Here is a 24,590-nt window from a genome sequence, read left to right as displayed (position 1 = left end):
AGAATTTTTCAGTTCTCTAAAAGAAGAAACTACATGAACTGGAAAAGCTTTCAGAATCTGTGCATGTCTCGGGTTGTAGGATTTATTGAGAAAAGGCCCGGGGAGGGCCAGAGCGGGCAGGGCAACCTCTCTAGATGTGGAACCATGGATGAAGGCTGAGGGAAAACTGCCCTCCTGAGGGGTCTGTTTTCCACGGCACACTCACCTTTGGTCCTGGCGGCCCCGGTATCCCTGGGGGCCCTGGTTCCCCGCGGCCTCCTCCAATTGCATTGCCTGCATCTCCTTTCTCTCCCTATTGAAGATGCAGAATTATTCTTGCCAGTGTAGAGAATGTCACAGGAGAATGAGGGAGCAGACTTGGGGGGTGGGGAGAAGAGTCCACTACTGTGGGCTCTTCAATGGACATAGGATTTGCATGCCTTAGGATGTGGGCTGGAGGGAGGAAAGATCTAAGAGAGCAATGAAGCAACTAGAGAATGGAGAAATGGTTGGAGCTGGAAGAACATTCATTAGAAAGTGGGTCTAGGAAGTGGCTGCAAATTTACCTCTCTGAGCTTGGATAACTCCCATTCAAGCAGGGATCTGCCCACAATCCACATGACAGTTTCTAAATTTTCTGACCACAACATTTCTTTTGTCTAGAATCCCTCACTGACTCCCTATAGCTTCTACACTAAAATTAAAACTTATCAGTCTGGCATTTAGTACACCAAAGCGATTTTCCTTAAGCACAGATATGACCATGTCACCCCTACATGTAGTAAACTAAGGTGGCACCCCCACCCCAAAAGTGTGTGTGTATGTGTATTTCCCCATCTTTTTAGCTTCTATAGCCCTTCACAACCGGGTCCCAGCTTATCTTTCTCATCTCATTATACATTACTCCCCCTCCCAAACTCTGTGATCTAGTCACACTGACCATCTCTCTATTCTTCATGAGGGATAGCCATGCCTTCTCTTGTCTCACTTTTTTTCTGACTGCTTGACATGTCTGAACACACCCATCATCACCCCCCACCTCAAGGAATCCCTCTCTTTCTTCAAGGTTCAGTTCAAGAAGCACTTTCTGTGGGACCCCCCCCCCCACTTCCCTGGTGTCCTCCTTCCCTACTTGCCTGGTATCTAATTACCTTGGATTCCTTCTTTTCATATTTATTCTCTATTTACTTATATGTTCATTTGTTGTCTCTCCCATGAGAATGTAAACTCATTCGGAGCAGAGATTGCTTCATTTGTTATATTTCTATCCCTCACAAGGTGCCCAGAGTACTTAAGTACACACTCAATAAATACTTGTTAATGACTGAATGACTTTTTTCATTGTTGTATCCCCAGGGCCCAAGATGAAGCTTGGCACCGAGCGTTTAATAAAAGCTTGTTGAATTAAATGGAGTTTCCCCAATTCTCTGCTATTCCCTGCTTCGTTGGCTGGATTAGAGAATTAAGCCCCCTTCCCACCCCACCCCCCTGCCCTGGCAGAACACCACCCGACAATGTCATATCTCCTGTGGGTGATGAATAATCTACCAATGGGTCAAGCATGCATTAAGCACTGAGCTCGGCTTCTGCTAAGAGCCTGTTACAGACCTTCTGACCCAGGAATCCAGGCAGGCCTGGAGTGCCAGCACTCCCCTTCTCACCCTGTGGGAGAAACACAGGCAGGTTAGGAGGTCGAGAGAAGACACGGTCTTACCCAGAGACTCCTCCCAAAGGCTTCGACTTTTCCTCTCCAGAAGCCTCTATGGCCCTTGTTCTCTAACCTTGGCCTCCATTCTTCTGGGTTGGTCTTTGACCTCTGGCTGCAGTTGAGCCATGATGCCAACACTCAGGACCCCCAGCCCAAAGAGCACTTGTGAACCAGCCTTGTGACTCACCTGCCAACCCAGCATTTGTGCTGGTGAAGAGTCACCTGTGTCTATTCTATCACTTGGGCCTCTTCGGAGCAAAGATGGCGTGATGGAAAGAACATTGGAATCACGAGGCCCGGGTTTGAATCCTGCCTTTTGTGTTTGATATCTGTGTGACCTTGTGGTGGTTACCTAGTTTCTCAGGGCCTCAGTTTCCTCATCTGTAAAAAGAGCGACTTGGTCTATACCAAAGCTCCTTAAACCATGGGTCGTGTAACTGAATGTGGGGATCATGAAAAGTTGGGCAGTTCTTTTATGTAAACCTATTTTACTCGTGTAAAAATTCCTCTGGTGAAAAGGGGTCACGAGTGGGAAAAGTTTAAGAAGCCCTGCTCTATATATACAGCTTCAGAGGGACTCTAGAGTTTCGATTCCATGATCCCTTGTCTGGGGCTGGTGCCAATGAGGTGAGATAGGTCTGTACCGACAAAACAGCTCTCATGGCCAATACCTCGGCTCAGAGAAGAACATACCATATTGTAGGGAAGACCCTTGGGGCTCTTGCTGCCCACAGTTAAGGGGTATCAGGCGGTCTTCTCTGAGAGCACATGGGCACTCAGAAAGTATGATTCTAGATAACAGTAACAATTTCCATGTCTCAACTCCCATTTCCATAATCAATGAACAAATAGTTATTAAGCACCTACTATGTGTCAGGCACCGTGCTAGATGATGGGAGGTGGTGGTACAAATATCTAAGAGGGGCAGTCTCTACTCTCAAGGGACTTCCATTCTACCAGAATTCCATAGTGCTTTAAGGCTTGGAGAGGTTTAACCTGCACACTCCCTGAGAGAGGCATTATAGGTGTTATCATTTCTTTTTTACGGATGAAGAAACTGAGGCTCAGAGGGGCCATTTCCTTGCCCATGGTTGTAGACCTGGTCAGCCAGGACTCAAACTCAGGTCTTCTACACCCTGTATTTCCATTGCTCTCCATTGCCAATAACACCCACCACACTCAAGGACTGTTCCCCATTCTTTGCCATGCCTGCCCAAAGTGAATTTCTTAACCCCTCTACCCCTAAAATGTACAAAGGTCAATGAAAAGGCAATTTGCCTTTTGCAAGTCTGAGAGTGAGACACAGGGAGGGGGAGAGGGAGACTGTGGATGGCAGCGTCTGAGGGCACAGAAGGACACAACATTTCCTCCTGCCTTCTGATTTCCCTTCTGCAATAAATAGCTCCTAAGGAAGTCAGGTAATGCTAAGCAGGGACACCCAGGACATCTCTGGTGTCAGCACTTGGGAGCCTGTGCCAAGCTCGTCTCTCACTTCCCCTTCCTGGGGATGCATGCACACACACACACACACACACACACACACGGAGGTCACATCCAAGTCCTACATGGGTGGGGAGGGAGGCACACGCGGGAGGAAGCAGGTCGGGAGCAAGTCACACAGTGTCCTACCCTCTGCCCCCTCTTCCCTGGCAAACCTGGGGGCCCTGGCATTCCTGCAGCTCCAGGCTCTCCCTTGGAGGCAAGGCAAGAAGAGAGAGTCATTGAGGAGAAGACAGAGGAAGCGTCCCACCCCGTGCCACAAGGACTCAAGGAATGCCAGCATCTCAGAGTTGGAGAAGACCCTAGAAGGCGTCTGATCCAAGCCCACTAGTTTAGCAGCAATTCTCTCCTGGTAAAAGACCAGCCAGCCTCTGTCTGACAGCCCCCAGCGACTGGACATCTGAAACCCGCCACAGCAAGAAACCCACAACTGCCTTCAGGGGCTCCTTCTGTGGTTTGAAAATCTCCTCCCTTTACACTAAGTCTAAATCTCCTCCCTTCAGTGTCCAACTTATTTCTACCCTCAGGACCAAGATGAAGACATGGAGTCTAGAGATTCCTCATAGATCTTCAAATATTTGAAGGCAGCTGTTGGGTCCCCTTTGGTCAACTCTTTTCTGTGTTAAACAGCCCAACTGATTTCTCCCTTTCCCCAGTTAGAAAGTAAACTCCTTGAGGGCAGGGATTGCCTTTATGCTTGTTAGCATAAAGCACTTAGGACTGTGCTTGCTACTTAATCCTCCCTCCCTCCCTGCCTCCCTTCCTCCTTCCCTCCTTCCTTCCTCCCTTCCTTCCTTCTTTTCTTCCTCCTTCCCTTCCTTCCCTCCTTCTTTTCTTCCTCCCTCCCTTCCTTCCTTTCTCCCTCCTTCCCTCCCTCCCTCCTTCCTTCCTCTCTCCCTCCCTCCCTCCCCCCATTCTTTCACCATCCTGGCCCCCTTTTCTAGATGTGACTTATTTTGTCAAAGTCCTTCCTAATGTCCGACACTGAAAATGTAACGGCCCCCTCCAGGTGTGGTCTGACCAAGCTGGAGGACAGCGTGTTATCATTTTCTCCATGCTGGGCACTATGCCTATAGTTATGTAGTTAAAGGTCATGTTAGGGGTATGGGTTTTGTTTTGTTTTATTTTGGAGTGAAAGATGGCAGTAGGCATAATGGATATTGTTTTGGACTTGGAGTCGGGAAGACCTGGGTTTGAATCCTGCCTCATACACTTACCCCTGTGTGAGCTTAGGTCACTTAGCCCCTCTGGGTCTCAGTTTCCCCAACTCTTAAAAGGGATTGGAATCTAAGGTTCCTTCTGATCTCCAACAGTGATCCTATGGCTCACTGAGCTTGTCTGCTAAAACCCAATTCTATGGATAACAACAAGGGCAGGAGCTCTCCAGCTGAAGGAGATTCAGAAAAAACTGAACAGAAACCAACTTAATATGGCAAATCGAAAGACTTCTTGGACCCTGTGGAAAGGGAGTTCAGTACAGTACAGGACAGAGCACTGGGTTTGGAGTCAGGCACCCTGTGTTCCAATCTACCACTTAGTAACTGTGTGATCTTAGACAAATCACTTCCTTTTTTTTTTTCCCTGGGTCTCAATTTCTTCCTTTGTAAAATGAGTTTGTCTGACCAGATAGCCTCAAGTGGCCACTGATGACTCTAAATCCCAAGGCCAACACTTTAGGTAACCTTCCTTTTACTCCCTGTTGATTTTGTCTATTTTGATGCATTGCTTTCCTCATTAGAATGTAAGTTCCCCAAGGGAGGAGCGCTTTTTTGAGCTTGGAGCAATACCTGGAACCTGTTTCCATTTTAGACTCCAAGATCCATGTTCCTAACTCTACATTTTCACCTGTTCTCACCATATTTTGGACCCCTGCCCACCCCCACCCCCTGCCATGGCAGGAAGGGAACCCCCAAGCTGGGAAGACTCTTCACGATTTGCCACATTCAATCCAAGCCCCTTAGAAATGATCTAATGCAAGGATTCTCATCTTGGAGTCAATAGACACCCAAGGCATCTGTGACTAGATTTCCAGTGGTCTGTGAACCTGGACTGGGGAAAATGACATGCTTATTTAAATACAATTAGTTTGCTTGGCGATCCTGTGTATCTCATTCCATGCATTATTAAAAAGCCTAATTCTGAGGAGTCCAGGAGGTTCACCAAAGACATCCATCACCAAACAGCAATGACAACAGTTAAGTTTCTCTGATCTAATGCAACCCTCTCGTTCTACAGAGATGAAGGAAACTGAGTCTTGGAAAATAACAGTGACTTATCCAAAGTCACACCCAGGTAGTGAGCTGCTGAGAGAGATTTGAGCCCAGATCCTCTGACTCCAAATCTGGTTTTCTAAGATGAGAGGTGAGGAGGGCAAGAGGGAGCAGAGGCTGGGCCAGGGGTAATAGGGATCCTCTTTGAGTTCCTTTAGCCAAACACTGTTCCCAGCAGGGTCACACACAGGGACTGGAGTCAGAGATGGAAGGGGGCATGGGGAGAAATGATACCTTGCTGGCAACAGAGATGAAGAGATGAAGGAGATGAAGGAGATGAAGGAGAGAGCAGCCACTGGGATGATGTGTTGGAGGCCACGTATAGCCAGAGAAGTGGCAGCGAGAGCTCAGTGCCTTTGCAGGAGACAATGGGTGCCTGCAGCCAGCAGCCAACACCAGGCGCCTTGACTTGGTCTACAGACCCAGCATCTTTTTTGTTTGTTTGTTTGTTTTTTTCAGGGCAATGAGGGTTAAGTGACTTGCCCAGGGTCACACAGCTAGTTAAGTGTCAAGTGTCTGAGGCTGGATTTGAACTCAGGTCCTCCTGAATCCAAGGCCAGTGCTTTATCCACTGCGCCACCTAGCTGCCCTGACCCAGGCATCTTTTGCCATGAGTGCCTACCCAAACCTACCTGGATACTTGGAAAGGATAAGAAAGCCCAGAGCAGTGTGTGTGTGTGTGTGTGTTTGTTTGTGGCAGCCCCACTAGGAAAGCCCAAACCAGCCATGGCAATACCTCAGCTTACCCTGTGAGCATGAAAGATGGGAAAATAAAGAATGAGGGAAAAAAGGGAAAGAAATCCAGGGGCAGAAGCAGAAAACGTTCTGGCCTCTGAGAGCAGTGGCCAGGGAGGAAGGGTCACTGCATCATCTTGGAATCACAAAGACCTGAGTTCAAATCCCGACTTTGACACATTCTGCCTGTGTGACTGTGAATCCCTCACTGGCCCCAGGATATAGGTAGAGATACAGCGTGGATCTATATCTGTGGGAAATGAATTATGGGGCTGACTGCATCCCCTTCCCTGCCTCCCCAAAGAGCCTCCTCAGTTTGACTGAATAATTTCCAAAATGGGAAAACAGCACGATTGTCATTCATCTTTGCTGCCTTCCACCAGCTCTCCTTGCAGGGGCAGGGAGATGATTGCATCATCGATCTGGAGCTGGATGGTCAGTTGGGAGCTTCCAGACTTTCTCCAAAGCACAGTGATGCGCCCAAATCTCCACCCATGGTAAGTGGTAAAGCCAGAATTTGAACCCGTGTCATTCCAATCATTACAGGTGGGGGAGGAGGCAGCAGGCCTCTCAAATGAGAGAACAAGTGTAAGCACCTGGCAACCTTAAGGTGCTCACTATCGTCTTCCTGAGTTCAAATCCGACCTCAGATAGTAGGTTGTGTGACTCTGGGCAAGTCACTTCATCCTGTTTGCCTCAGTTTCCTTATCTGTCAAGCGAGCTGGGGAAGGAAAGGGCAAACCACTCCAGTATCTTTGCCAAGAAAACCCCAAATGGGGTCATGGAGAATCGGACATGACTGAAACTACTTAATAACAACAATAGAATTTATATAGTGCTTTAAAGGCTCACAGTGTTTTACAAATATTATCCCATTTAATCCTCACAACAACCTTCAGAGGTAGGAGCTATTATTAATACTGTTTTTGCAGATCAGGGTACTGAGGCAGAAAAGTTAGGTGACGTGCCCAGGGTCACACAGCTTGTATGCTTCTGAGGCTGGATTTGAACTCAGGTCTTCCTGACTCCAGGACCAGTGCTGTGTGCACCGTGGTGCCCCCTAGCTGCAGTGTGCTTCCTCCTCATCTAGCCTGGGAGGCTGGTAGAACAAGTGTTATCATTCCCTTTTTACAGATGGGGAAACTGAGGCACAGAAAGGCAACATGGGAAAGCCAACGGCCACGCAGGAAGTGAGGGACTGGGATTTCGAGCCCATTCACATCTTCAAGGACCCTGTCTTTTCTCCTTGAGCACATTGTCCCTGTTCTGCCCTGATCCTACCCCACCCAGATTAGGTTTTAAAGTGGAACTGACCTTCGTCCCGAAGGCAGCTGTCCCTGGAGCCCCCTGACGGAGAGAAGAGACAAGGACATTTATGGGAGGAAGAGGAAACAGCCCACACTCACACCACACACATGCCCCCGAGCCCTGGGCCTTCTGTCTCCCAGAGCTGGGCCATGTGGGCAGTGCATCCGGCCAGGGGAGGTGGGGCTCGGCTCGACTCCCTGTGGCTCAGAAGCCACTCGAAGGGGAAAGGAAGGCCAGGTAAGGCTTCTGGGAGGGACCCTCTGCTAAGTGAGTAAGAAGCCCAGCTCAAGTCCCCGTGGGGGTCTCTCAGGGTGATTCCCAGCCTGGTCGATGGGGAGGATTGGGCAAGGGGATCCCAGAGGTGACCATTAGCCGGAGAGCCACCACCTTCTTCTCTTCTCAAATGGGTTACCCAGCACTCTGGGACTGAGAGGGAGGAAGGAGGAGGAGAAGGCTAGGACAAGTGATCAAGCCGAATCTTTGGGGAATCTCCTCAGAGGTCAAGCAAGGTCAAGCAAGGGTGGTGGAGAGAGAGATGAGTGCAGGGCTGGGCCTTCAGGGAGAGGGTCTGGGGAAGAGATAACAAGGACTAGCTCCTGTTTCTAGCAGGCTTTCAGGCCTGTGGACTCATTTCCTCACCACACATCTATGAGGGAGACACTACAGTGATTTAATGTCCATTTTACAGATGAAGAAACTGAGGCACAGTAACGGGAAGGTGGCCTGCCCAAGGACACACACAGCAAGCTAGAGTCAGAGCTGGGATCAGGGAGTGAGCGAGAGAGAAAAGATGCAGGGAAATCAGCGGAGCTCAGTCCATTCGCCTGAAAGGTACCTTGGGTCCTGGCCTTCCTGGCATCCCGGGCATGCCCCTCTCCCCCTGAAGTAAGAAATGAGAAACAAGAGTGAGAACGGAGGCCCAGGCATGGGGAACTGAGGTCCAGCAGCATGTGAGGCCCTGCCCAGGAGAGCCAAGGAGAGTGAGGAGCAGCCCCTCACAGAAACCTTGATCTTAAGAAGAATTCTCATTTCCATGAAGACTGAAGTTTGCAGAGCACTTTCTTCCAAGTCCAGCAGAGCATGGATAAGTGTTATTACACCCACTTTACAGGGGAGTAAGTCAAGGCTCAGAGGTGATTTCCCCAAGGTGACATAGCGGGGAAGAGCGGAGGCCAGAATTGGGTACCAGATCCCATCTTTCCAAGACACCTTCCACTACCCCATGTGCGGTGGAGGGACTCCCAGGGAGTGGATTGCACAGTCTCCCGAAAAAATCTCTCTTCTATTTCAAGAAGGCGAGTGATCCCAGGACCTTAGATTCCAGGATGGAAGGGGCCTCGGAGGCCTATCTAGTTCAACCACCCGATTTTACAGATGGGGAAACTGAGCCTGAAAATAGGACGTTATGGAGCGCCCTTTCCACTGTTCCAGGGGACAGACGCAAGATGCTCATCCTACAATTTGCCCTGAAGTTTAACATCCCCAAGTACCAAGGAAGCCCTCCTGCAAGCCACATGGTGCTGTCAGTTTTAAAAAGAACTATCCTTAGCAAAAGCAAAAGCAAAACAAAAAACAATCGGCCAGTGTTAGAATGTCAATTGTCCAGATGAGAAAACAAGTTCAGACAACCTAGCTAGTAAGGTCAAGATTTGAATCTAGGACCTCTGACTCCAAGACTAGCAACTATCTGAGCCAGGGCAAAGCAGCACCATTATCGCCCCCTCCTTCCTGTTTCCCAGGGTTGGTGCATCCCCTGGGGCATCAGCACATCTGGGAGTTTGTCCAGGGGCCTGGGGTGGGGTGGGGGGAACCAGCATATCCCCAGGAGTGGGGAGGGGGGTGAGTAATCTTGGCAGCTTTAACCCCTCCCCCAGCCCTGCCCCCACTGATTTAATAAATGCTTTTTGACTGATTGACTCATATCATGGGAGCTTGCCCAGTTAGCTTGGTGGAGGTTTCCAATTCTTCCCACATCCCCTACATCACCTGACCATCTTTTTTTTTTTTAATGGCAGGATTAAAGTGGCTCAGATGTCAATTAGGAGAAGAGATAGAACCAGTTTTCCTTTTCTGAGAGATTATATCTTCATTTGACAGACTGGGAAACTGAGGCCCAGAGAGAGGAAGGACCATGGCTAGGAATCAACACAAATCCTCTTGACTCCAAATCCAGTCTTTATTCTTCTACCGCACGATCATCAGTTATTTTTTGTTGTTGAATAGGATGAAAAGGTGGTAGTGGGTCTAGCAACATGTCCATGCATTGAAAGTTCTTACAACACCCTCGCATTGTTATCACCATTTTACCTATTAAATAGCATGGATCTGACCAGTTACTCCCTAGCTCAATAAACTTCAATAGCTCCCTATTGTCCTTAGGATACATACAAACTCTTCTTTTTGGCATCTAAAGCTTTTCACTAACTGGATCTGGCCTCTCCTTCTAGCCTTGCTGTCCATCCTTCCCCTTCATCAACTCTATTTTCTATTCAAATTTTCTGTTTCTCATCTATGACATCCCATCTCCCATCTTGCCTTTGTACCAAAAGTCTGCCATGCCAGAAAAGCCTCCCTGCCCCATGCCTGCCTCTTAGAACACCCCATTAAGTCTCAGCTCATGTGCCAACTCCTACATGAAGCTGTGGTCCGTGTCCTCCTTACCCCCAAAGTAATTGTATTTTCTCTCTCTCTCTCTCTCTCTCTCTCTCTCTCTCTCTCTCTCTCTCTCTCTCTCTCTCTCTCTCTCTCTCTCTCTTATTTTTTTTTTTTTTTTGGTGAGGGGTTAAGTGACTTGTCCAGGGTCACACAGCTAGTAAGTGTCAAGTGTCTGAAGCTGGATTTGCACCCAGGTCCTCCTGACTCCAGGACCAGTGCTCTATCCACTGCATCACCTAGCTGTCCCCCCCTTTTTGGTGTAATTGTATTTTCTTTGTATTTATCTGTACATATACATGCTGCTTCTCCCAAATAGACAGTAAGTTCCTTGAGGTCGGGGACAGCCTCATTTTTGTCTTCACTTCCAGCCCGGCACATAGTAGGTGCTTGAATAGAATGCCATGCATCATGCTCTCAGCTGGCTCTCTGAAAGCTAGTAGTTGGGCCAGAGAGGGGCACGGGATAACAAGGCTACTATTCTTTGGGCAGGAAGCCCCCCGGGGGGGCCTAAGTACTGCTGAGCTTGAGAACCCAGCCAGCCATGGGCTAAGCCAATCTGACTGTCATTACTGCCCATTTCCTGAAGACCAGAATCACCAAATGATCCTCCTCACTCCCCAACTGGTTCCCTTGTGGCCCCAGTTAGTTCCTGCCTCCTCTCCTCTTCATTTCTGCCCCCTCAAGACAGTGGTGGGGTCAGGGGGGGTCTGCGACGGGAGCTAAAACAAGCTTTCATTTAGTCTCAATGACCTCTTCACCCCTACTTGCCTCTGGGATCAGACTCTCAATGCTGGAAATTACCAAGTTCCTTTAAACCCACATCTTAAAATTCCCTCTGGGTGGCAGCAGGAAGGAGGGAGGTTTCCCAGCATGACCCTGGTTGTCTCCCCAAATCCTTCCTCCTTCCAAGATAATGCTTATTTAAAAGAATCTGCTTAAAGCATAGGTGTGGCTGTTCTCCCTCCCTCAAAAATCTTCCTTGGTTCAATATTACCTGTGGCACAGTGGATAGAAGTTTCAACTTCATGAGTTCAAATCCAGCCTGATACTCACTTGCTGTGTGATCCTAGGCAAGTCACTGCACCCTGTTTGCCTCAGTTCCTCATCTGTAAAATGAGCTTGAGAAGGAAATGGCAAAATCACTCCACTCCAGTATTTGTGCCAAGAAAACCCCAAATGGGGTCAAGAAGAGTCAGACATGACCGAAACAATTAAACAACAACAAATACCAACTTTTTAGTGTGGTATTCAAGGCTCCTCCAAAGTCTCTCCTTAGTTTCCTTCATGTATTCTATATTAATCAAAATCCAATAACCTAATAAACATTTATTAAATGCCTACTATGACACAGGCACTGTGTTAAGCACTGGGGAAACAATTAATAAAAAGAAAGAGTCTGAACTGATCCTTGATCTCAATCTCAATCCAATCCCTGAGCTTTTGGGTAGGGTATTCTAGATGGGGGAATGTATAAAGTGTGAGACTTGGAGTCAGGAAGACCTGAGTTCAAATCTTGTCTCAGACATTTACTAGCTGTATGACCCTGGGTGAGTCATTTAACCTCTGTCTACATCAGTTTTCTCAGCTATAAATTGGGGATAATAACAGCACCTACCTCCCAGAGTTGTGAGGATCAAATGAGATAATAACTGTAAAGTGCTTAGCCCAGTGCTTGGAACATAGTAGGCATTTAATCAATGCTTGTTTCCTTCCTTCCTCCAGTTCAGGCCACCTCCTCTAAGAAGCTTCGTCTGAAGTCCCCAGTTGAAAAGTGACCTTTCAATCCCGCCCCCCCTTTTAACCGTCTCTATTAATCCTACTCTGTATCAGTCTTACTTGTATCCAGAAGGTATCCCCTTATAGTAAGCTCTTTATGCTATTTTTGTTCAGACCTGTGTGTTTTTTTGTTCTGTTTTGTTTTGGCTGGAGGGAACTCCCCAGTGAGGAAAATCTTTTCTCCAATGCAGATTGCAACTTCTGATTCCTAGAGTGTTTTGGGGGGGGGGGGTCCTGAGAAATAAATTGACCAGACAATATGTGTCAGAGGCAGTTCTCAAACCCAGTCCTCTCTGACTTTGGGGGCAATTCCCTTATCTACTTTGCCAGGTTTGTTATTATTGTTATAACTGTGATTGGTATGGCTAATACCCACAGATAGCTGACTTATAGAGTGCTTTGAGTTTTGCGGAGGGTTTACAGAGATGGTTTCTTTAGGTTTTCACAACAATGCTTCTGTGAAAAGCTAGTGAGTGTCTTTTTGAAGTTAGGAGCTGTATTGTCTCCCCTTTGTTGCCCTGGAGCCCAGCCCAGGTCCCAGTGCACTGCTGGTGTTTGCTAAATGACTGCTGAGTTGATTTGGGGACAGCTGCACCTCAGGAGATCACTAGCAGGCTCAGGAAGAGCGGTCCCAAACCGTGCCTTTGAGATCCCCCTGCAGACTGCAGGTAGGTCTAGGTCCCTCTCACTGCCTGCTCATCCTCAGTCAATATTTCTCGAGTGCTTCTCTGCTCTGAGGGTTGGTCCACCCATCTCCCTGGGAGGGAGTCAGCAATGAGCCTGGCCCCGTGGTTCCACTTGCCTGTAGTGGCCAGCAGGGGGAAGCACAGGACCTTGGTTGGAGCCCCCACTACCCTTGGAGAAGTTCTGGCCCTTGGCTTTCCCCCCTCAACCTTCCCCACTGCCCAATTCCTCTTTCCTCCCACTGCCACAAAGATGGCGACTGGCCACTCTGGCTCAGCTGGAGCCCCAGGGGTGGCCTTTTGGTCGAGTAAATGTGGTGTGATGGATCAGCTTGGCTCTTTCCACTACTGTCCCCACTCGGCCCCTTGTCCAGGGGAAGCCAGGTCACCCAGGCTGCCCAAAGATCCTGGATGACCCTTCTCTCACAGGCATCCCTAATAGACCACTGCAAACTTACTCCCCCTCCCCTGGGAGATCAACGATCACATCCCTGGGAACCAAGATCGGGGAAGGAGGGTCATCACCTGATCAGCTCACTGCTTTCTCTCTAAGCTAAGAGCACAGCATCCTAGAATTCTGTCGAGAGCTGAGAGGGCTCTCAGAGGCCAGCTAGTCCAAATTCCTCATTTAATATCTCAGGAAACTTAGGCTCATAAGCATGTCCAAAGTCACACAGGTGGGATTTGAACTCAGATCCTTTAACTCCAGAGATAGTAGTCTTTCTACAGTACCAAGCAAACTGATTTGGCTCTTTGCTTTCTCCTTCTTATAAGAAAAGCAGAGGCAGCTGGTGGGGCACCGGATAGAGGCTGGGCCTAGAATCAAGAAGACCCAAGTTCAAATCCACCTCAGACACGTACTAGCTGTGTTAACCTGGACAAACCACAGCTTCTGTCTGCTTCGGTTTTCTCAGCTGGGGATAACAATAAATTATAAAAATAATAATAGCGCCTACTTTCCAGGGCCGTTGTGAGGATCAAATTAAAAGATATTTGTAAAGTGCTGAACACAATGCCTGATATACATCAGGTGCTTCATAAATGCTTATTTCCTCCCTCTTCCTCTCTTCTCTCAACTTTTTAGGTTGTCAGGGTGGAGGTGGGGGAGGAGGACATTTAAACTGTCATTTAAATTATTCTTTAATTTTCGGTGGGTTTTAACTGGAGCCTGGCTTCGAGTTCCAATCTTTACTTTGGTGATTGTCTATGTGACCTTGGGCGGGTTGTTTCCCATCTCTAGCTCTCAGTTTTGAATCCGTTGGAAAATGAGGGATCTGGACAGAATGTGACTTAATTTCCCCACTGCTGTGAGTAGGTGCGGGCTGGGTGCACGAGCTGTTTAGATCTGGTTTTTAGCTGGGAAATGGGTAAGACTCGGGCAGTGGGGAAGTCTCTGGCTACTTTCTTCAGCTCTTTACTACTCAGTTGTGGTGTGCCACACCCACTCTCCTCTGGGATTGAATACTGGGCAGAAGGCCTGGGGCCTGCAGCCAATTTTTGGTCTGGTCTCTGTGCTTTAAGAAACAATCGGTCAGGTCGAGATCCCAAGTGCTTTGAGAAGGTCTGTTCCTGACTCTCCTGTGGAAATGTGGGCGACCAATTCTCTCAAGTCTGTGTAAGCCTGTGGTGGGCTTTACAAGGGTCTCTGACCCGGAGTCTTGAGATAGAAAATGTCTATTCTGAATAGAGGCAGATGTGCCAAGTATGCTTGTGGTTAAGGGTAAAAACAAGGGTGGTGGTGGGGGAGATAGAGAGAATGGATAGAGAAGAGGGGAAGGGAAGGGGGAAGGGGAGAGAAGGAAAGGGAAGGGGAAAGGAAGGGGAAGGGAAGGGAAGGGAAGGGTAGGGAAGGGAAGGGAAAGGTGCCTCCATACAATCTCTGAGATATATATATGAACAGGTATGGGAAGATGTGTGTGATGTGTATGTGTATGTTCAGTCATTTCAATCATGCCTGACTCTTCATGATCCCTTTTGGGGTTTTCTTGGCAAAGATACTGGCTTGGTTTGTCAGTTCCTTCTCTAGCTCATTTTACAGATAAGAACACTAAACCAATCAGGGTTAAGTGACTTGCCCAGGGTCACATAGTAAGTGTCTGGAGCTAGATTTGAATTCAGGTCTTCCTGAATGGTGCTCCATCCACTGTATCACCTAGGTGGCCCAAAGGAAGTTTGGTAAAGCTGGAAGAACATAGGAGTTGGAGTCAAAAGACAGCTTCAAATCCTGATTTTGCCATCCACTACCTTTCTGTCCTTGGAAATGTTACTTCCCCTAAAATAAGGGGGTGAGGCTAGATGATATCACAGCACCTAAGTGATGAAGGGGACTTCAGAGCTGCTCTGTTGTCCAAGGATACAAGCTTAGGTTGGGTTATGAGAAGCTTAGAGTCCAGAGCGTCCAGGACTTGGTGGTGATGGATTGGGGAGGAGAATCTTGCTGCTTTCTTTCTTTCCTAGCCAGGTCATGTCCACATTTCAATTGTAGGCTCTTGATAAGCTGGAGAGCAGCCAAAGAAACAAACAGGATGGTGATGGGCTGAGAGTTGGTGTTATATTTGAATCAGTTGAAGAAAATAAGGGTGGTTAGCCTGGAGAGAAGACTCCGGGCAGGGGGCATGGGGGAGAGACACGATGCCATCTAGGAGAGAGTTACGCTTATTCTCCTGGGCCCCAGATGTCAGAAGAGGAGCAACGAGAAACAAATTTAGGTTCAACGTCATGGGAAACCTCACATTGAGAGCCCATCCAAAAGTGGACTGGGCCGCCTCAGGAGGTGGTGGGCAGAACCCAGATGACCACTTATTGGCTAGATCCCCATTCAGGAATGCTTGGGACTGGGTAACCTCTGAGCCCCCATCCGTGTCTAAACCCTGTCACCCAACAACCTTGGGAAAGTGCAGGATAGCAGAGAAGACACTGGATAGGGTAGAAAGACCTGGGTTCGAGTCTCACTTCCCTCACTAACTTCCTGATTTCTTCTCTCCTCCCGCTCTCAGCTCCTTCAATCATAGAAGGCAGGGCTTGGGGATCAATTCCCTAAAGGGTCCCATCCAGCTCCACCGGCTGGGATGCCGTCAGCAGGCGGGCTAAGGGCCTTGTCACAAATTTCTGCTTCTAAACTTCCCCCGTGACATGTTTTGACAGGAGGCCCTGTCTAGATGTCTCTGATTTTCCATTTCCTACCTAAACATTTTTCCATCTAAAGAAGGTTAATAGTTGGTCCTTTAGAAAGGTCTTAACAAAGCCTTCCCCGTTCGAGGATCCAGCACTTGGGGCTGGGAAGGATGGTAGCTACATTTCAGGTGTATTGGGGTATCACATCACTTGTAACCTATGGGTGCAGAATCTGGGGGAGGTTGGGGCTTGGAGCATCCTTCAGTCATCCAGTCCAAACCCCTCATTTTACAGAGAAGGAAACTGAGACTCAGGTGAAGCTTCCCAAAAATTTTGAGGTCACTGTCAATGGAATGGGCCTGTCTTTGGGAGAGTGGATTGACCCTCAAGGACAAAGTGTGGGGCCTCGGGTCCCCACCATGCCTAAGATGTTGAGGTAGATGAACTGCCTTGTTCAAGGTCACAGTATGGGGAATTCACCAAAGTCCCCTGATTCTAAATTTTCTCCAGACTTAATGCAATGACCAGAAAATCGGATTTGCGGTGATCGGGGTTCAGCTCTTACCCCTGTTGCTTCCTCTCTATCTGTGTGTCCTCAGACAAGTCACCCCATAGCTCTCAACCTCAGTTTCTCTATCTGTAAGATCAGCAGGCTACATCGGAGTTCTCCTTCCGCCTTGACATCCAGGGATGTTCTGACTTGCAAGAAGGGGCCCCGAGAATGGGGTTGGATCAGGAAACAGCCACACTGAACAAGCTTTGGCTTCAATGGGCTCTCTGTGCTGGGACAGTTCCAGATGGAAAGTGCCATCCTTCATGGAGATGACGGGAGGAAGGGGCCAACGTTGTGATGCACAAACCCTCACACGTTTCTCATCCTGTGGGAGAGACTGGCTAAAGGGTGATTTATAGTCGGGAGCCCCGAGCCCTGGGAGGGTGGGGCTTGGGAGGAAACCCATGAAGGAAGGAGGCCTCCGAGGTCAATGCCAGAGACAACTTACATTTCTATAGCACTTTAACATTTATAAATTACTTTCCCCGCTTCAGCTTGGTGAAGTAGGGCACATTATCATCCCCATTTTATGGAGAAGGAAATTAAGGCTCAAAGAGATGGAGGTAGAAAGGAGCTTAGAAGCTCCCAGTCCAATCTCCTCATGTTATAGATGAGAAATTTGAGAATCAGAGAGGTTAGTGACCCTCATGGAGGTGTCATAGGTAGTAAGGACAAGGGTCAGAATTCGAACACAGGTCTCGGGACTACTGGTCCAAGGTTCTTTCGACTACACCGCTGTAGAGACAGCTTGAATGAGCAGCTCGGGTGGAAGCAAAGGGGCTTCCCGAAACAGGCCTTCCCACCCACAAACAGAGAAGCTGAATGGGAGCTGTTGTGGGGGCCAAGAATGCTGAGGTTCACACAGACTCATTGTTCTCTGGAGTGGAAGAGGAAGGTTGGATGGAGTCTATCAAGGGTGGAGGGGAGGTGGCCAGAAGGCTTGTTGGCGCCCCTAGTCCCCCAGCCCAAACGACAAGAACAGACTGTTCCGGCTGGGGGCCCGTGAGTAGGTGCTAGGGCCTGCCCCCCCCTGCTGCCCCTCCCCCCTCTAGAGCAGCCCTTTCTTATAGCAGCCTGCTTCCTTTTGCTGCCTGCCGCTCCCCACCTCTGTTCCCATCCAAGACCGAGGGAACCCAGGTCTCGGCTAAGCCCCCTGGTTTTTCCTTTATTTCTGGAAGGGAAGCCATGAGGATGATTGAAAACGACAGAGGGAATTACCTGGGCAAGGATCCCTGCCCAAGGAGGCCAGAAGTTTGGGGGAGCTTTGCTGTCTTTTGCTCTGAATCAAGATCAGTCGGTCTCGCTGCTGGCTCTAAGAGTTGACTCCAGGACTAATGAAGAGGGAGGCTGCAGAGTTTAGCTAAGCAGGTGCCAGGAAGCACCAGGGTTTAAATGATTGAATGCGAGAACTGCTCCTTCCATTTTACGGATAGGGAAACTGAGGTCCTCGGCTTGATGTTTATATCTTAAAAACAAGTTGAATGAATACTAGAACTATTTCTATTCAGACCCAGAGAAGGAAATGGCGAGCCACTCCAGTATCTTTGCCAAGAAACTGCCAGATGGGGAAGCAAAGAGTCAGGACTGAAATGACTGAATGTCAATAAACAAAAATCATGGGACCCAGTGTGTGCGCCAGATGTAGAACTTTGGTCAGTGTGTATTTATGGTAGGTCCCGGAGGTACTGACCATGGAGACCATCTAATCCAACTCCCTTATTTTACAGATGGGGAAACTGAGGCCCATGGAAGTCAAGTAATTTGCCTAAACTTCTGTCGTGACATCAGAAGATTTGAACCCAAGTCCTTTCCATGATACCACAGAGAATCTAATGAGTATAGTGGAAAGGGCACTGACTTCAGATTCCGATTCTAATCCTTACTAGCTGTGTGACTAGCAGATACATTTTGCTCCCCAGGTCTCTGTTTCCTTCTTTGTAAAAGGAAGAGGAAGGGAGCTGGTACAATCAGACGAGGGGGTCTCTAGCTCTAGTGTCCTACACACTTCGGAGACCTAGGGCTTGGATTAGGGTGGGATGGGAATAATGCTTCCTCCATCTGTGATAACTGAAGTTCATCCACCCTTTTTTTCCCCCTCATGGTTCTTGAAGAATCCATCTCTAATGTCCAGTGCCCTCAGTGTCCAGGTTATTGCATTCCTCTCTCCTTCCCCCATCTGGATAGCTTGTCAATGTCCCTCCTAAAATGCGGAGCCTCGGAAGCAAAGCTGCTCCAGATGGGGTCTGACCAGGGCAGATGTCCAGATGAGCCCTGATTCACTTTGTTGCCAAGTCCTGGGGATCGGCCCCCACCCCATCTCTTCCATCTGTCACCTTCTTCTCACTCACACAGATAGCACGGTGGTTGAGGTTCTCATCACCTCTCGCCTAGACTATTGCAACAGCCTCCTAATTGGATTCCCAGCTTCTGGCCTCTTCCCTCGCCAATCCGTCCTCCCTACAGATGCCAAAATCATAATTCTCAAGTACAAGTCTGACCACATCATTCCCCTGCTCAGTGGCTAAAATATAAACTTAGTCTGGCATTTAAAGCCCATTCAACGATCTGGCTGGAGCCAACTTTTCCAGGTTGACTGTACCTTTCTCTCCTTTACACACTCTATAGTCTGGCCACCTCCTCACACCTAGAATGAATTCTCTCCTTTAGGGTCACTTTTTTGATCAAATAAATGCTTGCTAGGCCCCTTCATTTTGGACACAGTGCAGCCTATGCTTGATTGCTGTGTGTCTCTTATGACTCAAATGGAACTTGTGGCCCACTAAGAATCTCCAGGTCTTTTTTATCAGGGATCCCTACCATCTGGACATACTTTTCCCATCTTGCACCTGCACAGTTGATTTTGGGGTCCAAGTGCTGGACCTTATACCCCTCCCTATTATATTTCCTCTTCCTAGTTTTGGTCTCTTGTTCTATCCTACTGAGATTTTTTTTTTTGGTCCCAGATTCTACTATCCAACATGTTAGCTATTCCTCCCAGCTTTATGCCATCTGTAAATCTGATAGGGGTGCCAACTATGTCTAATGCATCTTGGGGACGATTAGAGGACTCACTGATTAATGGTGCGCTATGAAAAATCTGCTTCCCCATACCATAATGGTGGCTCACTTCAAACGCATTAGGGACATTGCATGCCTTTAAATACAAGTATTGATACAGTCAGAGATAAAACCTTGCAAGCCTTCCAGATATTTAGAATTTATGGTCTGACGATATACTCCAAGCCCCCTGAAAGCTGGCCAAGGCTGTAATGTTTTAAACATACTTTATGTCTTGTAACATATTTTAAATAGATTGGCACAATAAATTGTGATCAAATAGATAACACATGGGTGCATAGACATACGTGCGCACGCGGCTGTTGAGTCAGGAGGATCAGTTGGCCCAGAGAGGGGAGGAGGAGTTCGAGCAGGAGGCTGACGGTTTGGTGCCAAACCTCAGCTTTGATCTCACTGTGTTGGCGGAGACCTGACATATTGGCTAACCAGCCTTTGTGAAAATAAAAAATGCCAGACCCGTCCTGTCCAACGGCAAGCGGGGGTGGTGATGGGGGGAGGAAGGGAAGGAAGAGGGAGGTACATAACAAATCATTAGCCAACTTCAGAGACTGAAAAATACCTTTGGTAAGACCCAAATCCCACCCAGCACAGGACGTGGGGAGAGGCATCGAGGCGAGGTGCAAAGAGTAGCAGACTAAAGGAAGACACTCAGCCTCTTGGCTCAAATGATTAGCTGTGTGACCTCAGTTTCCCCCTTTGGCCAATTGGGGGGCTGGTCAGCTCTAACAGTTTTCGATTCTTGGTTAAGTTACTGGGACGAGTTACCGACTCTGGTGACTCAAAACCCAAGTGTCCCTTGTAAGATTCAGTGACATGACGTCAGCCTTCCCAACACCAAAAGATCAGCCATCGCTAGCACCCTGATTTCTTCTCACTTTTCCTTCACCCTCTGACCCTTTTACCTCCTAAGGAAGAAATAAACTCACGCCTCTTTCTGAAGGCGCCTACCTTCACGACGTCAGCCCCCTTTGCCTCCCTGGTGCTGGACAGAAACCACAGAGGAAGAGAAAGAAAAAAAGGACGTGGACCAGGAGAGCAGAGGATGGAGGGTGCCGGACCCACGTGGATCAGATAATGGACCGATCCATGTTTAGAGGCAACGCTATGCATGCTATCCGGGAAAGGATAAAGTCAGAGCTTTGACAGTCCAGGTCTCCTGTGTTCCGTTCAATTTAACAAGTAGTCCCTGTCATTTACTCTCTATAATGGGCCAGTAGCTAGGTCTCCTTTCTCCTCTAATCTAAGCACGTCTCTCCTCCTCTACAGGCAACTTGGGTCTTCATCCCCTCCTGTCTGGACCAGTGTCATCCCTTCCTAGCTGTCATCCCTGCTTCCAGTCTCCCCTCTGCACTCCATTCTCCATAAGTACCAGTCTGCCCACGTCACTCCCCAGCCCCCATGGCTGTTTTGTTGTTGTTGTCCAATTGTCCAGTCATGTCTGACTCTGTGACCCCGTCTGGGGTTTTCTTGGCAGAGGTGCTGGAGTGGTTTCCCATTTCCTTCTCCAGTCCATTTGACAGGTGAGGAAACTGCAGCTTGAATGAGGTTTCAGGCCTGTAGGTACCAGAGCTCGGACTTGAACCCGTTTCTCCAGACTTCTGTTCTTAGGCTCTTTTCACTACCCCCACACTCTTCTCCAGGGAGCCTTGGCCCGGGTTATGGTCCATCAGAACCGGGGCCAAATCAGAACCCTCAAAGCTCAGGAAACTGGAAAGGTAGCATGCCATAGTGAGAAAGAGAGTAGGGGCTAGAGGATCAGAGGGCATCCCATTGTCCCCACTACCGGAGGGCCTTGGACAAGTCCCTTCCCCTCGATGGGTCCTGGTCTTATCTGCAAAATCCAAGTTGGATCCAATGACCTATGGAGCTCCCTCAGGCTCTAGATCCTGGGTCCCAAGGATAAATCCCCATCAAGGCTCCTTCCCTGGACCATTCTGTCCACTCCCTCTGTCCATTTCCCCCAGCCCCCCTCTTCTAGACATGGGGATGCTGGTGGGTATGAGGCCTTTGGTCCCCATGTTCCTCCATCCCATTTTTTTTTCAACCTGGCTTCTTCCTTTGGGTCAATGGAGGCTCCCCTTGGGGACTTCTCTCAGGGAATCACATCTTCCTGGGGCCACTGACTCCAAGGTGACCTTGGCCTGGGCTCTCCTTCAGCAACTGCCCTAATTTGGCTTTTGTGTGTGTGCTGGAAAAACACAAAGAATACACCGTCCCTCCCATCTTCCCTATTCTACAGATTCGAGCCTGAGACTCATGTCGGTTAAGGTCCTTGCCCAGGCTCAGGCATCCAGAAGGTATCAGGGATAGGATTTGAACCCAGATCTTCTTTTAACAAATTATTTTTTCCAATTAACTAGCATTTATTTTCTTTTGCTCCCCCCCCTACTCTTTGTAACAAACACATATGGTTGAGCTGTAGGGTTGTTGTAGGGTCCATCACTTCCTCTTAATTACCATCCGCCTCCTCTGCCCAAAAGAAAAGTACTGGACAAGGCCATCTCCAAAGTCTCAGCTTCAAATCCTGTGATCTTATGATCGCTTGGAACCTCAGTTTCTGAAGTTGTAGGATGGGTATATAGAATAAGTATTCTACCTATCTCATTAGATTACTGTAAAAGAAGCCACTTTGCTAACCACAAAGTACTCTAGGATTAGGAACTGTTATTGGCTTGGTTCAACTCCATGGCCCCTCCCAGGGCTGTGAGCCGGCACGCTGGACAGCGAGACCACAGACTTGGTCCATACAAGTCCATATCTGGTCTATGCCTTTCGCTGTGCTGAGGTGAAACCTTATCCAAAGCCACAGAATTTCAGAAAGGAGCTCAGGTACCTTCCGCTTTGGCTCCTACGGGACGGGGGTCCCTTCTACTGCAGTTCCAACAAATGGCGCTCCGGTCTCCGCTCGAGGGGAGAGAACTCCCTGCCTCTTCGTGTAGCCATTGCTTTGACGGCTCTCACCCTTTGGACGTTTCCCCTCATCTGCAGCCTAAATTCACTTCTTTACACTCAGCATTCCTGGTTCTGTTCTCGGGGCCGAGCAGAAAAAGCTTAATTCACCTTCTAAGGTAACAACTCTTGAAATACTCAAAAACCACACCAGGTTGGTCAGACCCGTCCTAGTAGACGAGAAGAGAACAAGATCTCCTCTACATTTATGGAAGTACGTCCCTCCCCATCACTAGATTTCCGGCCACTCCATGGGGTATGTTCTGTGGCAGGGTCCCCAAAGCCCACCAGTTACTGTGTGGGTAAGCCGGCCCCCAGCCGCCATTAGCAGGAAGGGGTGATGCTGACCGAGGGTCCGCACGCCTCCCAGCTGCCACGGCCGTGCCCCGCCCCCCCCCAACCCCAGAGCCCCGTTCGCTCTGCAAAAGGCCAGATGATGGCTAATGGGAAAACCGACGGTTTGCAGAAAGGAGAGGTAGTAAATTTTGTGAGCTTGCATGAATGGACGGAGGGGTCCACGGGGACTATAATTTTCACTTCCTGACATAACACAAACTTCTCAGTTTATGCAGAACTAATTAAAGCTCTCTCAGGCCTCGCCATTTCACCGCTTGCCTTCCATAAAACACTGCAGTGACGGCAGCCCGCCCCGTTACGGGGTGCAAAGAATGCACGTCTCTGGCGCTCTCCGCGTACTCCTCGCATTCTTTCCTTCTCCTTGTCCTCCGTGTCCTTTCAGCTTCCTGCCTCCTTTCTTAAAGGTTCCCACTCCTGGAGGGTCCCCAGGATATACCTGAAGGGCCGGGACACTCCCTACCAGGGCCAGCGACAATGGACGAGGTTAAGAAGATGACACGTTTCAGAGGTTCAGAGAGTCGGAGAGGAAAGGGACCTGAAGTATCCCTTAGAACCACAGGATAGGAGAGTGCGAAGGACCTCAGCAGCCTTCTAGTCCCCCCCATGCACCAAAGGAATCCCCACTCTAACACCCAGCAAGTGCTTCTCCGGCTTCTGCAAGGCAGCCGGTTTCACTCGGGGACGGTTCTGACCGGAAGAAGTTTCTTCCTTACATCCAGCCCAAATTGCTCTCATTTCGATTTCTGCCCCTAGTTCCTGGTTCTGCTCTTCTAAACCCAGCCGAACAAGGCCAATCCCTCTTCCATAGAACAGCCCTCCCGGTACTTGAACCCAGCTCTTTATAGTTTCCTCGTCTTCAGGGTAGCCATCCCCCTTTCCTTCAGCCAGTCCCAACCTGGACTCTTCCAAGGTCCTTCCCCACCCTAGTTGCTCTTCTCTGGACGCTCCCCAGTTTATCAACGTCTTACTTATACCAGAGCAGAACATGACACCCAGATGAGGTTTAACGAGGGCAGAGTAACAAAAAGATTATCATCATAACAACTAATGTGTTTATAGCACAGTCCGGTTTGCAAAGCACTTTACAAATGTACTCTCTTTTGATCCTCAAAAGCACCCTGGGAGGTAGGTGCTGTTATCAGCCCTATTTTACAGTTGAGGAAACTGAGGCCAGCAGGGGTTGAAGGGACTCTCAGGGTGGTTGTGAGGATCAAATGAGACGGCATTCCTAACCGCCGGCAGACATTTAAAACACAATGTAAATTCTAGTGATTAGCACAACTGGTTTAGTAGCCCCCTTAATAAAGGAAAGTGCTAATCCTGTGAAAAAAACAAGTAATCTGACTTCAAAGTGAGCACTTGACCCAAGGTACCCCGAACCCTCATCTCCCAGCCACTCTGTGAGCCTGGCCTTTCGATGGTTATTATCCCCACTTTTCAGAGAAGGCTCAGCAGATTGCTGCCACTCTTCCTCAGTCACAAAGCTAGCAAGTGTCAGAGCCTAAATTTGCCCCAGGGTCTCTTGACTCCGGATTCATCCATCTCCCTTTCCACTACACTACAGCCTTCTCAAACTATAGGGGAGACGGCTACCTCCATCCAACGGCACCATCTGCCCTTATGGAGGAGGAGATGGGTGGGCTCAGCCAGATCGAGTGACCCAGGAGCACAGAATGTCCAAGCTGGAGAGCAATCAGATGTCATCTCGTTCAGTCTTATTTTATAGAGGAGCCAACTGAGGCCCAGAGAGGGCATACGGCAAGTGAGTCACAGAGAAAGAAATAGAACCTGGCCCCGCTGACTCCAAAGAGACACTGGTAGGGGGTGGGGGAGGGGGCAGTGCTGAGAAGATCTGAGAGTCGAGGCCTCTGAATATTTCCAATCAGCTGGTTAAACATTATTCGCGGTGCCAGTTTTTGAGTCTT

The 24,590-nt window shown here is 48.8% G+C and overlaps 1 protein-coding gene across 1 annotated transcript in view; it reads right to left on the bottom strand.

Annotated features, from left to right (window-relative positions):
* Positions 1–24,590, bottom strand: part of COL13A1 (collagen type XIII alpha 1 chain) — a 202,769-nt gene that overhangs the window by 47,863 nt on the left and 130,316 nt on the right. The window contains exons 19-20 of the mRNA XM_043980266.1: positions 1,588–1,641; positions 206–292 (exon numbers count right to left, since the gene is read on the bottom strand). Of these exons, the coding sequence (XP_043836201.1) occupies positions 206–292; positions 1,588–1,641 (141 nt within the window). The remainder of the gene's footprint in view (positions 1–205; positions 293–1,587; positions 1,642–24,590) is intronic.

This window comes from Dromiciops gliroides, chromosome 2 (genome assembly GCF_019393635.1).
Source record: "Dromiciops gliroides isolate mDroGli1 chromosome 2, mDroGli1.pri, whole genome shotgun sequence".
In the NCBI taxonomy this organism is placed as follows: domain Eukaryota; kingdom Metazoa; phylum Chordata; class Mammalia; order Microbiotheria; family Microbiotheriidae; genus Dromiciops; species Dromiciops gliroides.
The sequence above is the reverse complement of the archived record's forward strand: the minus strand, read 5'-3'. Positions and strand labels throughout refer to the sequence as shown.